Source organism: Nannobrachium achirus (assembly GCF_963921795.1).
Source record: "Nannobrachium achirus genome assembly, chromosome: 21".
NCBI classification, from domain to species: Eukaryota; Metazoa; Chordata; class Actinopteri; order Myctophiformes; family Myctophidae; genus Nannobrachium; species Nannobrachium achirus.
This window is the reverse complement of record NC_137828.1, coordinates 36,500,280-36,514,978: the sequence shown is the minus strand read 5'-3', so window position 1 is coordinate 36,514,978 and position 14,699 is coordinate 36,500,280. Positions and strand designations below refer to the sequence as shown.

Genomic DNA, 14,699 nt, shown 5'->3' with positions numbered 1-14,699 from the left:
CTCGAGCAAGTAGATCAGCTATTTAATTAGTTTTGTCTCTTTCTTGTAATATTTGACAATTTGGCCAATGTTTGACCATGAATAGGTTGATGCATTACTTATGACAATGATAAATTCATTTCAGATGTGTTAAAAAAGGTCTTAAAAGTCAAAGGGTCAATTTAGAAATGTGCAGATACCCTGTAGGCATACAATTTAGGCATTTAGCAGAAGCTCTTAATCAAGAGCGATTTACAATAGCAAGGTAATACATCAATACATCAAATGCATTGAAATAGTAATTAAGAAAAACGTAGGTAGACCAAGCACCTTATTCAGTAAAAAACAAATAATAAAATAAAAATCCAACACAGTTTGAAGTGAGCGGTGGATGTATGTGTGTGGGTGTGTGTGTGTGTGTGTGTTTGTGTACCTGCATGGGCTGCTCAACAGCGCCACTGGTCACCCAGTGGTATTGCAGCTCATGCTACGGACAGACAAACAAAGTTACATAAGTTACCTACACACAGTCACGCATGCTATATCTAAATTATGTGTATGGTCATTGAGGGTAGGTAAGTGCTATGGGGCTAAGGTGGAGTCTGAAGAGGTGAGTCTATCTATTATTACATTCCTCCTATTGCCGCATCCCACTTCCAAGCCCGTTCACGCCCCCTTTACATCCACTCCAACTCATAGGTAGGGCGTAGGGAATAAATAAAACCGCCCATAACTCTATCATTGGCCCCACGTTGCCATGGTGACCGGTGATTGGCTCGTATTCCCAGCTATGGGACCGGCGGATCCAATTTCAACCGAGGGGGGCGTAGCCAGAACACACACACACAAACACACTCACACAAATAGCTAATAGTTAGCTCACAACTTTCCACTTTTCTCTTTCACCTCAATCGCAGTAACATCCGTATACACCACGTCATCGCATCACCAATACGTTTTATTTTTTATTTTTTTCAAAACTTTTTTTTTTCCTAATTTTTTTTTCTCAAAGTTTTTTTTTTCTCAAAAAATTTTTTTTCTCAAAATTTTTTTTCCTCAATTTTTTTTTCTCAAAATTCTTTTTTCTCAAAAAATTTTTTTTCTCAAAAATTTTTTTTTCTCAAAAATCTTTTTTTCTCAAACATTTTTTTTTCTCAAAAAAATTTTTTTTCTCAAAAAACATTTTTTTCTCAAAAAATATTTTTTTCTCAAAAAAAAACACCGATAGATGCAATGCGGCGACCTAGAGGGGAGGCCGGCGTAGCCGGCCGACCTTCTAGTATACTTACATTATACTGTATGTTGGTTTGTTTACTGTTAAGTGAGAAAACAATAATGCATGTTAAGCTAATCATCTGGGGACCCACAGGTTGAGAACCACTGATATATAGGCTATAGACCTACAGTGTGTGCATGTATACATTGTGTGTGTGTGTGTGTGTGTGTACGCAATGCACACATATTGTACAGTACTATGTGCATGTGATTTATTTTGTATTCATCATATGGAACGCATTTACAGAACGCAAAAGCCAATCCAAAGAGGTTGATATGTTCATTCTTTATTGATTAAAAATAATCAAGAGAAACATGCTTTGAACTCCAAAACCATCATCAAAAATAGAGCAAATGAAAGAATGAAATAACAATGGAAAAAAAGAAAAAAGAAAGTGGAGAATTCAAATATATTACAGCTTTGAGTTATTGCCTAGACAAAATGTGTATGAGAAGTCATTTATTCAATTGCTACAGCATTGTTAAAATATGATATACTAAAGCAAGACAGGACAGGGTGGCAAAAGCCATAGCCTCGTCTCTATACTTTGTTGCACGTCACGTTTTTTTCACATGAAAATCTTATTTTCGGCAGGCAACGTCGGTGCGAACAAAGTATAAAAGTTAAACTCTGTTGGAAATGGGGCTCAATCTATGTGACACTCACACACGCATACCTTTTCATGTACCCCCCACCCCCATGATATAGGTACACACCTGTCCTGTCTGCATGCCATGGGCAGACTACAGCAGAAGAATGGTACCAAATACTGCAATTTTGAAACCAGAAGCAACACTGAGTGTTGACTTTGTTGCCCCCGTTTCAATGGAACATGGGTTCAACAACATAGCCCATGTATTTACACATTTTTTTTTTTATGATTTCCGATGTGTATCAGAGAAACATCAAGAACAAACAAACCTCAACATTGTCTGAACAAAAGGAACATGGTGATTTTAAGGCTAGCGTTAAATCTGACATGGTTGAAGTAGGCCCTACAGGGATGTCCAAAGTGCTGCCCGGGGGCCAAATGCGGCCTGGGGACGAATGTCATACGGCCGGCGGCTTCATTCCAAAATGGTATTATAAACGCCTGCATTGTCAACACAAGAATATTTTCCTATAGAGTATCATTTGTCAGGATTCCTTCTTCCCTGTCAAAGAAATTATATGTTATTGTATTCTTTCTTTTACCTTGCACGAGTTATTTGTGTTTATTTCAGGGCCCACACCTGACAAAAGACCATTGGTATTAAATGTTGATGATGATAGTTAAATATAATCACGAAATTCGATGCATAATATGTGACTTTGTTATGGTCTGACCGAAAGTACATTATGTCAGGAGATATAGTCGGCCCTTGTCTGTTAATATTTTCTAATGTGGCCCCCTTTGAAAACAGTTCGGACACCCCTGAAGTAGGTAAGACCTCCCCTCTGTTACAGCTCATCTGCAAGCAGCAATACTGTACGCGATTCTTTCTGGAGGCACCTTTGTGAAAGGTATGGCATTTTCACATCACACCAAATGAAACCGGCATGTCAGCTGGGATATTACAGGTCCTAATATTGCAACAGGCAGTGGTTCTCAAACTTTAAATTTCAAGTCCCCCATAACTCAAGAGTGTACAACCTTACGGGTCCATTCGGTTCCATTTGTACACTCTCAAGAGTTACGGACCAGTAAGGGTCCATTTGGAACCTGCTCAAGGAACGCTGAGGGTCCCTGGACTCCACTTTGAAAACCAATGGACTACTGAATGAGGCCTCTTGATTGTGTCAATGCCAACTGCAACATGCAGTCATATTAAACCATGTCATAGGCCTAGAATTATTGAATGTTTTAACCAGTGAAAAATAGCAGATATACAAGCTCACAGCGCGGCACCGAGTGCCGCGCTGCGAGCTTGTAGATCTGCTATCTTTGAAAAAAGTTGTGAAAATGTGTGCAAATCTTTGAATATATGCATTTTCAAAGCAAACGTTTGTAACTAAAATTTTGCTTCTGGGTGGTCCGTGGAACTAAATATTTTGAGATGGGGGTCCGTGGCCAAATACATATCATTTTGGGGGTCCTTCAAATGAAAAGGTTTGAGCACCACTGACATAGTAGTCTCTCAAGAACAGACTAACTGAGCTCCAGTTAAAGTGAAAAGGACATTTTCTTTGACGATGGCTAGCCAGATTGCTGACGTAGAAACACAGGTTTTTCAAAAAAATCTTAGAAGGATTCAAAAGACACTCGAATCGGGTCAAAATTCTAATTTTCACAATTTTTCAAAAATAGCAGATCTACAAGCTCGCAGCGCGGCACTCGGTGCCGCGCTGTGAGCTTGAATTATCTGCTATTTCTCAATAGTTAAAGCATAAAATAATGATACACAGTAATGTGTACCCGTTCTGAATGGGTTTTAATAATGCACATTTGAAAATATACTTATTGAGTTTGAGAGGACAAAGGCCAGGACAAAACCTCATCCAACCAAATCATACATTTCTAATTGCAAAAAGTGTCTATGTAGCTTGAAATGAAAATAATAAAATAAAGAAGGCATAGAATCTTTATTTCAAAATGTGGCGAAAAGGGGAAAAAAATTATGGAAAGAAAGTGAGTGACATAACATGTATGACTTCAAATGTGGTTTAAAAATAAGTAAGTGGCCCCTATTTTGGTATTATTGAGAGTGAGGGGCCAAAAAAAAGCCATATTATTCATTTCACGGTGACCCTGCTCGGAACCTCCGTAAATGTTGTAACTTGGAGACAGGCCAAAAGCAGCGCATCCAAGCTAGACAGCATGTGGCGGCTTGTGGCCACATGATAAAATATATTCAAATGTATTTTTTTCCCCCAAGACAAGAAGTACAAAGCTGATAAGTATCTGAGCCGCATGTAAATAAGCCACATACATGAAAGCATGTTTGGCAAAAAAAACAAGGAAAACTGTAAAGCCATACTTTGCAATGTTGTCGTCCTCCTCTCTCCCACTCACACAGCGCTACAATCCAACAATTGTATCATAATTATGACAGGAAAAAGGCCAAAGAGTGAACCACCCAGTATAAAAACAAATCAAAGCCAAATGTCATTATTTACATACTATAGAAGATAAATCAAGTAGTTGTTCATCCACATAAGCAAATATGCACTTAAGTATTTTCTTTCTTTCTTTCACGTATCTGAGAAACTGATTCCAAACGAATACACAGCTAATATACCAACATACAGACACACAGTTTGCTCATACAACACTTGTGGCTTCAGTTAACGCTGTAAAACCTTTTAAAACTTTTTTTAAATATATAACTTTGATGAGAATATTTCTTAGACAGTGTTGTGGTGTATATAAAATCAAGAGTCCAAACCTTTCTTTAAAAAAAGAAGAAAAAAAAAAAAAAAAAAAGGAAAGAGGAAAGATATGGGATTTCCTATGTGGGCTATTCTGAGGTTATGGTTACATTGCCAGCACTACAAGGGGCATCCCAATCAAAGTTAATAAGAATAGAAAAAAGAAGAAAAAGAAAAAAAAGAAAAAGAAACTAATCCTCCATTACATTCTAACTTCAGTAACTGGATCAATTAGACATCTTTAAGTGCTAAGCATATTACATAACCAGTTATACCAGTCCGTCTGAGTCAAGGTAAGTCCTACTTTATACTTTGTCTTTGTCACACGCCATAAATAACAGATTTTCAAGTAGCTATTATTATTTTTCTATGAATCATTTTGGGGAAAGTTTGCATCCGATTTATTCTTAGCCGCACCCTGGTGTCCTGCACCGAAAATAGCCGATCTGCCTGACAAAATGATTTTATAGATAAGATATTTGTGCTGCAAGGCACGGCGAGGAACCAAGCATAAACCAGGCTTCAGTGCACGGAGACCATGCATGAGCTTCTAAAGTCACAAGGACGCAAGGTCCAATCCTGTGGCTCAATTATTTTCAGCGAGCGATGCGTCAACAAAGTATAAAAAATTGGGCTTACGTTGACACAGGTGTTAATACTTATTACGTTGACCTTTTTGGAGTGTTTAAAAAAAATACCATCCACCCGTCCATAGCACGTTGGCATCTTGGGCTCTTCTGTGAGGTTGGTTGTTTCAGCGTGGCTAAGGAAGTAGATATGTAACATTTTGTTTGGACAAGGCGCTTAGACATACTGATGTAGGCTCACTTAGGAGGTTGGCCATCACCTCATTCCACAAAAAGCAACAACAAAACAAAAAGTAAAAAGTTTTAACATTGGTAATTGAAACCACGTTCGTACATTTTGGACAACATCTGCTCCACATTGTAAGTGGGGACCTCCCTCCCTCCCTCCCCCCCAAAAAAACGTGCATTCAGTAGTTCTGCTGATAATAAGGCATTGTTACGCTTTACCGGGACTCAAGGGGGTGTTAATTCAGATTGTGCAAATGCATCACATATTACAGACAAAAAAGTAGGAGAACATAAGAGAGAACATCATGTCAAAGGAAAAAAAAAGTTTTCTTTTGTAGATACTTTCATCGTTCTGCATACACATTGTAAACGTTTTCTGAGTGACTCTTACAAGGTACGTTTTGATATTTCAGCCAACCATTGAGGCCGTGTTTTGCGTAATCGTATGGGGTGACGAAAATTGTACTGTTTTCTTTGGCAGTAGTGTTTTCTTTACGGCCATAGAAACGAAAAACAACGCAATTTAAACTCTTTTTTGTGTGTTATTTTCACATTTGTTAGGCAAGTCACGGTCCCAGGTAGAACAACTATCTAGCTAATGCTGAGCTGAGCGAAGCCCATCAGTTTGACGTCATCTGGTATATCAGAAGCCTCCACACCAGAGGCCTGCAAAAGCATGGAGACACAAAATCATTTTCATCATTGATTCATTATTTTTGAATTATTTAATTAATCTTAATGATTAATTTATGATGGCAAGCTGTCTTTCACAAAGCATATGAATGTCAATAATAACAACAAAAAACTTAAATAATGGAGGAAGTAATGCGTTGCTTGACATAGTAACCTAACCCAAATTTATTACCCAAATAAAAGTTAACACTTTATTTGTGACTCACTAAAGCTCACTGTATTATTATGCTGTCCCAAAGATACCCATGTGAACAGTGTTACACTCACCAGTTTGAAAGTGACATTTCTATTGGATTGAGGCTCATCAACTATTTTCTGTAAATTAGCTGCAACTGAAAAGAGAGAACAATATTTTATTCCAATCAAACCAAAAGGCAACCACAGCAGACCAGGAGCTCAAAGATGGCAGCCTCCTTTTCTCCTCACACAAATTGTACAAGAAAAGCAAACATCATAACATCTATTCTTATTTAGAAAGCGAGGAAGAGTCAACACAAGCTCTGTGTGTATTAAATCATGGTATAATGGGCAGGAATTAAATAAAGCAGTGGTTCTAAAAGTGGGGTCCGAGGAGTTTAACAACTTTAACCCCATATACTGTACATTTACATCTACAAGCTCACAAAGCGTTTGCAGTGTGATGCACTGACACACCGTGAGATTGTAGATCTGCATTTTCTTTTTAATCTTGGAAAAATTCGAATAACGTTGAATATTTTTGAAACATATAGAGTCCCTGGCACAACATGTTCTGATGGGGGTCTGCGGCCAAAAGCGTAATAATTTGGGGGTCCAAGAAAAGGTTTTGAGAACTACTGAAATAAAGGACACACACACACACACACACACACACACACACACACACACACACACACACACACACACACACACACACACACACACACACGCACACACACACACACACACACACACACACACACACACGTATAATCATTTATGATTTTATGTGGACCATGTCCGCTCTTGTTTGTATTTATATGTTATTTTTATGTTTTTTATGTTGCTATGGACCAAGTGTCCTTAATAAAGTTTGATTGATTGACACACACAAACACACACAGTTAGTTGGGGGTAACTCACCTATAACTACGTCCCTCCCATCCACCAAACCTGCAGACACCAGTTCCTGGGACACACCATCTGCTGTGTCTGAAACACAGGGAGAAACACACACATTACAAGAGAGGCTATAAGAGAGGTTTTAGGGGGACTCTAAGGAGAATGACAGTCAGTCGATCCAGTCCATCCATCCTACACTGTGGTGAGTGTGGTCCCAATGAGATCATTAGAAACACACTGTCTGGATTTCCATGGAGTTTACTGTGCACCGTCATGGCTAAAACCGTCACGATTAAGACATTTTACTTGACGATTCATTGTCGCTCGATATTGCGATAGACAACTTCATCATGTTTTCTGTTGTTGAACGTTGGAACATTAATAGAAATTACATTTCAGTTTGGCTTCTAGGTTTCGGAAACTAAAGTTTCACAGGGCAGATATGACAAATAACTTACATATTTAAAGTTTTACCATGTAACTTTTTTTATAAAACAAATCTTAAAATTGTCCTAACTCTTAAATCGCTAAAGTTTTAGAACACCCACTTCGTTATTTTCAGCTTCTGAAGCCTTCTCTTTATATGTTTTCTATGATCCTGACCGGGGTCCGGTTTTCGCGCAAAAATTACGTCATCATACACTACCGGCCAATCACAGCGAGGGTTATACACTGCCAGCCAATCACAGCGCATCTTGAAGTGGGGTCGCTAGCTATCACAATAGGGCGGCCATATTTGTAGGCCCCTCTAAAGATAGATCTCGGCGAGGTGGAGGCAGACGCGGGGGTGACGCGGGGGTGTGAGGCCCGGTCCGCGGCGAAAAACGGCCGAAAGACGCGGACGCTACTGACCACTAGTTGAGCAACTTACACAGTATAGCTTTAATGATAGTTTTTTCTCCAAACTGTGGCTAGCCGTGGGAAGTCTTTTACAGCAGGGGGGCTGGGCTGGGCTCCTCAGTGCGCGCAAAAGTATTTGGGTTTTTGTCAGTTTCTACAGTTTATTTTTTTACCTAAATGTAACACAATCAAGAACGACACTTTCCCTTTCCCTCTTCGCCTCACGCTGTGGACAGTGTGGAGGCGTCCATTTTCTGGTTCCACAAATTGAAAGCCCAGTAATTTTTCCCATAGAGATCTGATCGGAAAATATTGATATACATTATTGTAAACCTGGAACCAAGCCATCCAGGCTCCTGGTGAATCATGACAAAAAAACATTCGATTCTGTGAAAAATAATATTTGACTATTTAATGATACTATGTTTAGGAAATACCCTTTGTTTTGCTGTTTTAAAGTATATATATTTTAACACAATCAAATGTTTTATGGTCATCATTCACCAGGGGCCTGGATAGCTTGGTTCCAGGTTTACAATAATTTATATCAATATTTTCTGAAATCTCTATGGGAAAAATGCAAGTGGCCACCACTGCTATGCCTGCCTACAGCACTAGAAGAGTCTTGTGCAAAGAGAGAGAGAGAGAGAGAGAGAGAGAGAGAGAGAGAGAGAGAGAGAGAGAGAGAGGTGTTGAAATAAAGGAGAGGACAAGGAGACAGTTGGAGATAGAAGTGGGGGCTTCATGTTTTCCCTATCCCATGTTTCCGAGGAGCATACAATCATATCATATAGACACAGCGATTAGAGACATCACATTACCAATATGCATATAATATATCGTCGCTGTCGAGCGGAAACCCGTCACATCTGCTTTATCGCATACTCATGATCAGAACTTCTGTCGCCCAGACTATATGACGGGAGAATTTGCAAATTGTGGGAGTCAACAACAGTCCACGTGAGACTATTTGACCAACTGACTACAGATGTCGTTACTCGTTAGGGCAGAAACGTCTAACTTTTAACTTTTTTAATTTTTTGTAAATGAACTTGATCCTACTGCAGCGTCACCCAAAAGCATCAGAAGTAGCAAGCTTAAAACGCAGCGCGAGGCAACACGTTTTGAGCTCTTCGATCTGCTACTTTAGCTATTTTTGAATTTGAATCCTGAAAAACTGTTTCGGACATACGAGGTTTCCATATCGTCACTGTTGGGCAAAAACCTTGTATCTCCAAGTTTCAAATGTGTACGTTTTTTTGTCAAGTAAAGCCCTTCTTCATCATAAAAGACTGTCACACAAGACTAGTGGAAATAGCAGATCTACAAGCACGTGCTTGTAGATTGAAATCATTTTTTAAATGATGAATACAAAACAAACGGTTTTGGACATACAAGGTTTCAACCCAACGACGACAATATCTATTTATCTGTGTATACGCAATAATAGAAATATTGCCATAAATGTTTAACCCAAAGTCCAATTTCCAAAATCCAATTTCTCATTTACACATTTATATATACCCAGAATACAAATAGTTGGTTAATGAGACATTACTTACCTCTCCCTGGCATGAATTCAAAGCGGATATCATTTAGCTCCTTCTTTAAGTTTCTGTAGGGCAAAAGGACAGATAGATAATGGATAAGGTTAATTATTAGCTACCGTATCCTGATAACTCCATCCTCTTAGTCTTTATAGTGATGTGAAGCAGTGATGTTTAACCCATTTAGACCTGAACACATTATGACGCAATATTTTATGCTTTAACTATTGAAAAATAGCAGATATACAAGCTCACAGCGCGGCACCGAGTGCCGCGCTGCGAGCTTGTAGATCTGCTATTTTTGAAAAATCGTGAAAATTAGATTTTTGACCCGATTACATAAGTGTCTTTTGAATCCTTCTAAGATTTTTTGAAAAACCGATGTTTGTATGTCAACAATCTGGCCAGCCATCATCAAAGAAAAGGTCCTTTTCATTTACCTGGAGCTCAGTTAGTCTGTTCTTGAGAGACTACTATGTCAGTGGTTCTCAAACCTTTTCATGGAAGGACCCCCAAAATGATATTTATTTGGCCACGGACTCCCATCTCAAAATATTTAGTTCCAGGGACCACCCAGAAGCAAAATCTGAGTTACAAACGTTCGCTTTGAAAATACATATTTTCAAAGATTTGCACACATTTTCACAACTTTTTCAAAAATAGCAGATCTACAAGCTCGCAGCGCGGCACTCGGTGCCGCGCTGTGAGCTTGTATATCTGCTATTTTTCACTGGTTAAAGCATTCAATAATTTTAGGCCTAAATGGGTTAAGGACTCATTTCACTGAGCTGCAAATTAAATATCAGAAAACTATATTCATCCCTGAGGGGACATTCTGCAGCAGCATATATAAAGTGTTGCGATAAGTACACAAATAAAAGTCAAGTAGACTTACGTGCCTTTAAGACAGGGCGGACGATTATTATCTGTAGCCATTATCTGTAGCCATCTTTCCTCAGCGTTTTGCCATAGCAATATGTTTTCCTCAGCGTTTTGCCATAGCAATATGTGTGTGTGTGTGTAGCCATATTACATCACATTACATCACCAATTATCTGTAGCCACTATCTGTAGCCACTTTTCCTCAGCGTTTTGCCATAGCAATGTGTTTTCCTCAGCGCTTTGCCATAGCAATATGCGCGTGTGTGTGTGTGTGTGTGTGTGTGTGTGTGTGTGTGTGTGTGTGTGTGTGTAGCCATATTACATCACCAATTACATCCTAGACCTATATCCTAGTTTTTGAGCGGTGGTTACACCGTCTCCTATACGTGGCCGTGTGTGTATGCGTGCGTGTGTGTGTGTGTGTGTGCGTGTCTGTATGTAGCCTGAAGTACCTTTTCTGACCACACATGTTAAGGGAGGGGCGCTGTTGTTCAGGCCAGGCCAGGCCAGACACACACACACACACACACACACACACACACACACACACACACACACACACACACACACACACACACACACACACACACACACACACACACACACACACACACACACACACACACACACACACACACACACACAGCCCCCCCCCCCCCCACGACCACCGCTCAGTTCACACGGGTGTGATTTTTTTTCCTCAGAGGAAACTAGAAAGTTGCAATATTGGGAAATTGCAAGTGTTTGGCTTACCATTTATATGACATATTGTGATGTCACATTATGCATGACCAATCCTGTCTGTTTGGACATGATATTGCCCAATCAGAAAAGGGACAGAAAAAGTCTATTGAACTCAATGGACATTTGGGGTTATAGGTTTATAGAAAAGGTTACAGAAAACATCCACTGAACTCAATGGACTTTTGGGGTTACAGAAAAGAAGGTTTACTCTAGGCGAAATAAAAGTGTACAGAAAAAAGATGAACAAGAACAATAGTCTGGTTGCCTAAGGTATGTATACCTTAGTTGCATTTTGAGGCAACCCAGCGTTGGCACCGGCATCTTTCCGGTGAAAAAACTAAAGTAATCAAAAGAATTTGAAGTGAGCGGTGCCTTTTATGTACTGTACCGTACATACAGTACATGCCAAAACGTCCCACGAAGCTTGGCCACATAAAGAAAGATGTAGGAGCGGTCAGCACCGCTCAAAAGTCAACCAAAGAACAGGGTCTCCTCACTGGTCAGTAAGACTCTAGCAGGAGCACTCATTCAATGTTAGTACGAAAACACGTGCACCTCATGGTACCTCAAAGGCCTTAAGAACAAGGTAGAGGTCTGCAGCCGGAGCGCACTCCCGCGGAACTTTCTGGAACCGACGCAAATAGTTGCGGCGCGGGCGGTATTTTAATCCCTGCGGGCAGGAGCAGGCGGTCAAAATAAAGCCAGCGGACCCTGCAGAATCCCACACTCTCCCGCAATAAACCAGACATAGAGCTTATATCTATACTTTAGCAAGATGTGAATATGTAGAGAACATAATTCCCCCTGCTGAGGACAACACACACACCTAGAGTAGGCTACGTGGAGTCTCTCTTTCTCTCTCTCTTGCTCTCCCTCTCTCTCTTTCTCTCATTTGTTCACAAACTACCCTGTGCGCAAAAATGAAATCATTGCGGCGGTGGGCGGGATTGGTCAGAAATCAAGTGGAGAGTGGGCGGTAATGGGATTAAAAAATCAGTCCCGCGCAGATCTCTAGAACAAGGCTCCAGACATCCGAAAACAAATTGGTCAGGCTACTGCTTGGCCTTACTAGAGCTCATTTAAACCCTGTTTTGCCAGGGTGGGTTGGCTCAGGGTAGAGGACAAAGAGTACAGCAACCCGCAATGGGCCTGGTCTACGAGATACACTACGGCTCATTGACACCCATGTACCTGTCTAACTACTTCCAAAACATCAAAAACACCAGAGGGAGCTCCACTCCACAATCAGTTCAACACAGATTTGACAATGGGTGAAATTTGTTCTCCTTTTCTACATAGGACCCCAATGGAAACAAACCATTATTATTATAGGCTTTCTTGGAAAAAAATCAAACCTCGGTTCCAAGTGAAGCGGTGAAGGCAATCATTTGGCCACCCGGCCAAATGTGTTTAATATTATTTGCGACCGTCAGGTCGCACTTACTACCAAAACCTCCACCGGCTGTCTGTCCGTCCGTCTGTCCCTCCGTCACACGTCACACGTCACACTTTTGCCCTGCTCATATCTCCGCAACCGTTGCCCCCATCCATGCCAAATTTTGCACACATACTCCTTGCCTGCCAAACTACAACCTCCAAGGACCCCCGGAGCTCCAGGGACCCCCAGGTCCCTGGGGGACCCCCAGGTGTAAAAAATGACCAAATGTGCAAAAATGACCAAATCACCACCCCAACGGGGCTGCTCGCGGGGAATTCCCGGGGACCACCGACTCCTGGTGCTCCAGAACGGATGCAAAAGTGGTGACGCCCCCAGTGGAGGACCCCCTACACTGCAGCTCACATAAAATGCCGTAACTCGGGCTAGGAGCGTCCGGGAGAGCCGGGGCCGGTACATATTTGTCCGCCTCGGTGGCGCGGAGACCCCAGCCCTCATTTCTCACATGGCCCTCTTCTAGCGCCACCATGAGGCCGATTCTTGCAAAACACATTTTTGGACACTGCTCCTACAATTTTTGCCCTAAAATCATGCAAATCGGTACACAGTATGTCTACACTCATGTCATCGACTTGGATCTGTCCCATATAGCGCCACCTTCAGGCCGATTTTTTAAAACACATTTTTGGACACTGCTCCTACAATTTTTGCCCTAAAATCACGCAAATCGCTACACAGTATGTCTACACTCATCTCATCAACATGGATCTGTCCCATATAGTGCCACCTTCAGGCCGATTTTTTAAAACACATTTTTTTTTGCCCTAAAATCACGCAAATCGCTACACAGTATGTCTACACTCATGTCATCAACATGGATCTGTCCCATATAGCGCCACCATCAGGCCGATTTTTACAAACACATTTTTGGACACTGCTCCTACAGATTTTGCCCTAAAATCACGCAAAACGGTACACAGTATGTCTACACTCATCTCATCAACATGGATCTGTCCCATTTAGCGCCACCTTCAGGCCGATTTTTTCAAACACATTTTTGGACTCTGCTCCTACAATTTTTGCCCTCAAATCACGCAAATCGGTACACACTTGCTCTACACTGATGTCATCAACATATATCTGTCCCATTTAGCGCCACCTTCAGGCCGATTTTTTAAAACAAATTTTTGGACACTGCTCCTACAGATTTTGCCCTAAAATCACGCAAATCGGTACACAGTATGGCTACACTCATCTCATCAACATGTATCTGTCCCATATAGCGCCACCATCACATTTTTCCACACTTCTACACATTTTGGCCTAAAATCACACTGCGACCTGATGGTCGCTTATCTCCCGATTAGGGAGTCTTACTGGTATTATATTATATTGTATTGTATTGTATTGTATTGTATTGTATTGTATTGTATTGTATTGTATTGTATTCTGCAGGTGGGTAACTGTCATGTGAAGCCCGACCAATTACCACCTGTTCGTTCTGGACGAGACATGCACGGGACATATACGGGACAGACAAAGCCAAACCTTGGAAGCGGCTTTCACCGCTTCAAAAACATTTTAGCTGGGGGGACAACGAGTACATCAGAACATGGGTTATCTATAACCTACAAGTCTCAAACAGGGACGTGAGGATATTGCAAATGGGCCCCCAAATAATTGACAAAACACAAATATTTTATTATCTATCTATAAATTAGGGAAAATCTACGTCCGCGTGTCTGTGTCTGCGTGTCTGCACTGACGTCATCCAATGGGAAAACCCTTGAAATAACACAGAGTGACGTCATCAATTGGGTCACCATCACCATAAAAGAAAATGAGGGACCAGCAGTCTTGGTGAAGTCACCATCAATAAGTGTGACCTGATATAAACGTAAAGGGTGATGTCATAATATTGAGGCATACAGTATACAGTATAAGGGCCATGAGAGGGGCCGTCTATGCCCGTAGCATATGGCAGATGGGCATAGATGGGCATAAACTGGCATACAGTATGTTCGAAAGGATACAATGGGAAAACTCTTGAGAAAACACAGTGAAGATGATGTCATAATATTGAGGCATACAATATATAA

At 40.8% G+C, this 14,699-nt stretch overlaps 1 protein-coding gene across 2 annotated transcripts in view; it reads right to left on the bottom strand.

Annotated features, from left to right (window-relative positions):
• Positions 1-5,823: 5,823 nt before the first annotated feature.
• The window catches only part of oxsr1b (oxidative stress responsive kinase 1b), a 132,680-nt gene continuing 123,804 nt past the window's right edge, over positions 5,824-14,699 (bottom strand). For both annotated transcript variants that reach the window (XM_080752155.1, XM_080752156.1), the window contains 4 exons: positions 9,594-9,646; positions 7,213-7,281; positions 6,379-6,443; positions 5,824-6,084 (listed from right to left, as the gene is read on the bottom strand). In XM_080752155.1, the coding sequence (XP_080608281.1) occupies positions 6,010-6,084; positions 6,379-6,443; positions 7,213-7,281; positions 9,594-9,646 (262 nt within the window). In that variant the 3' untranslated portion in view covers positions 5,824-6,009. The remainder of the gene's footprint in view (positions 6,085-6,378; positions 6,444-7,212; positions 7,282-9,593; positions 9,647-14,699) is intronic.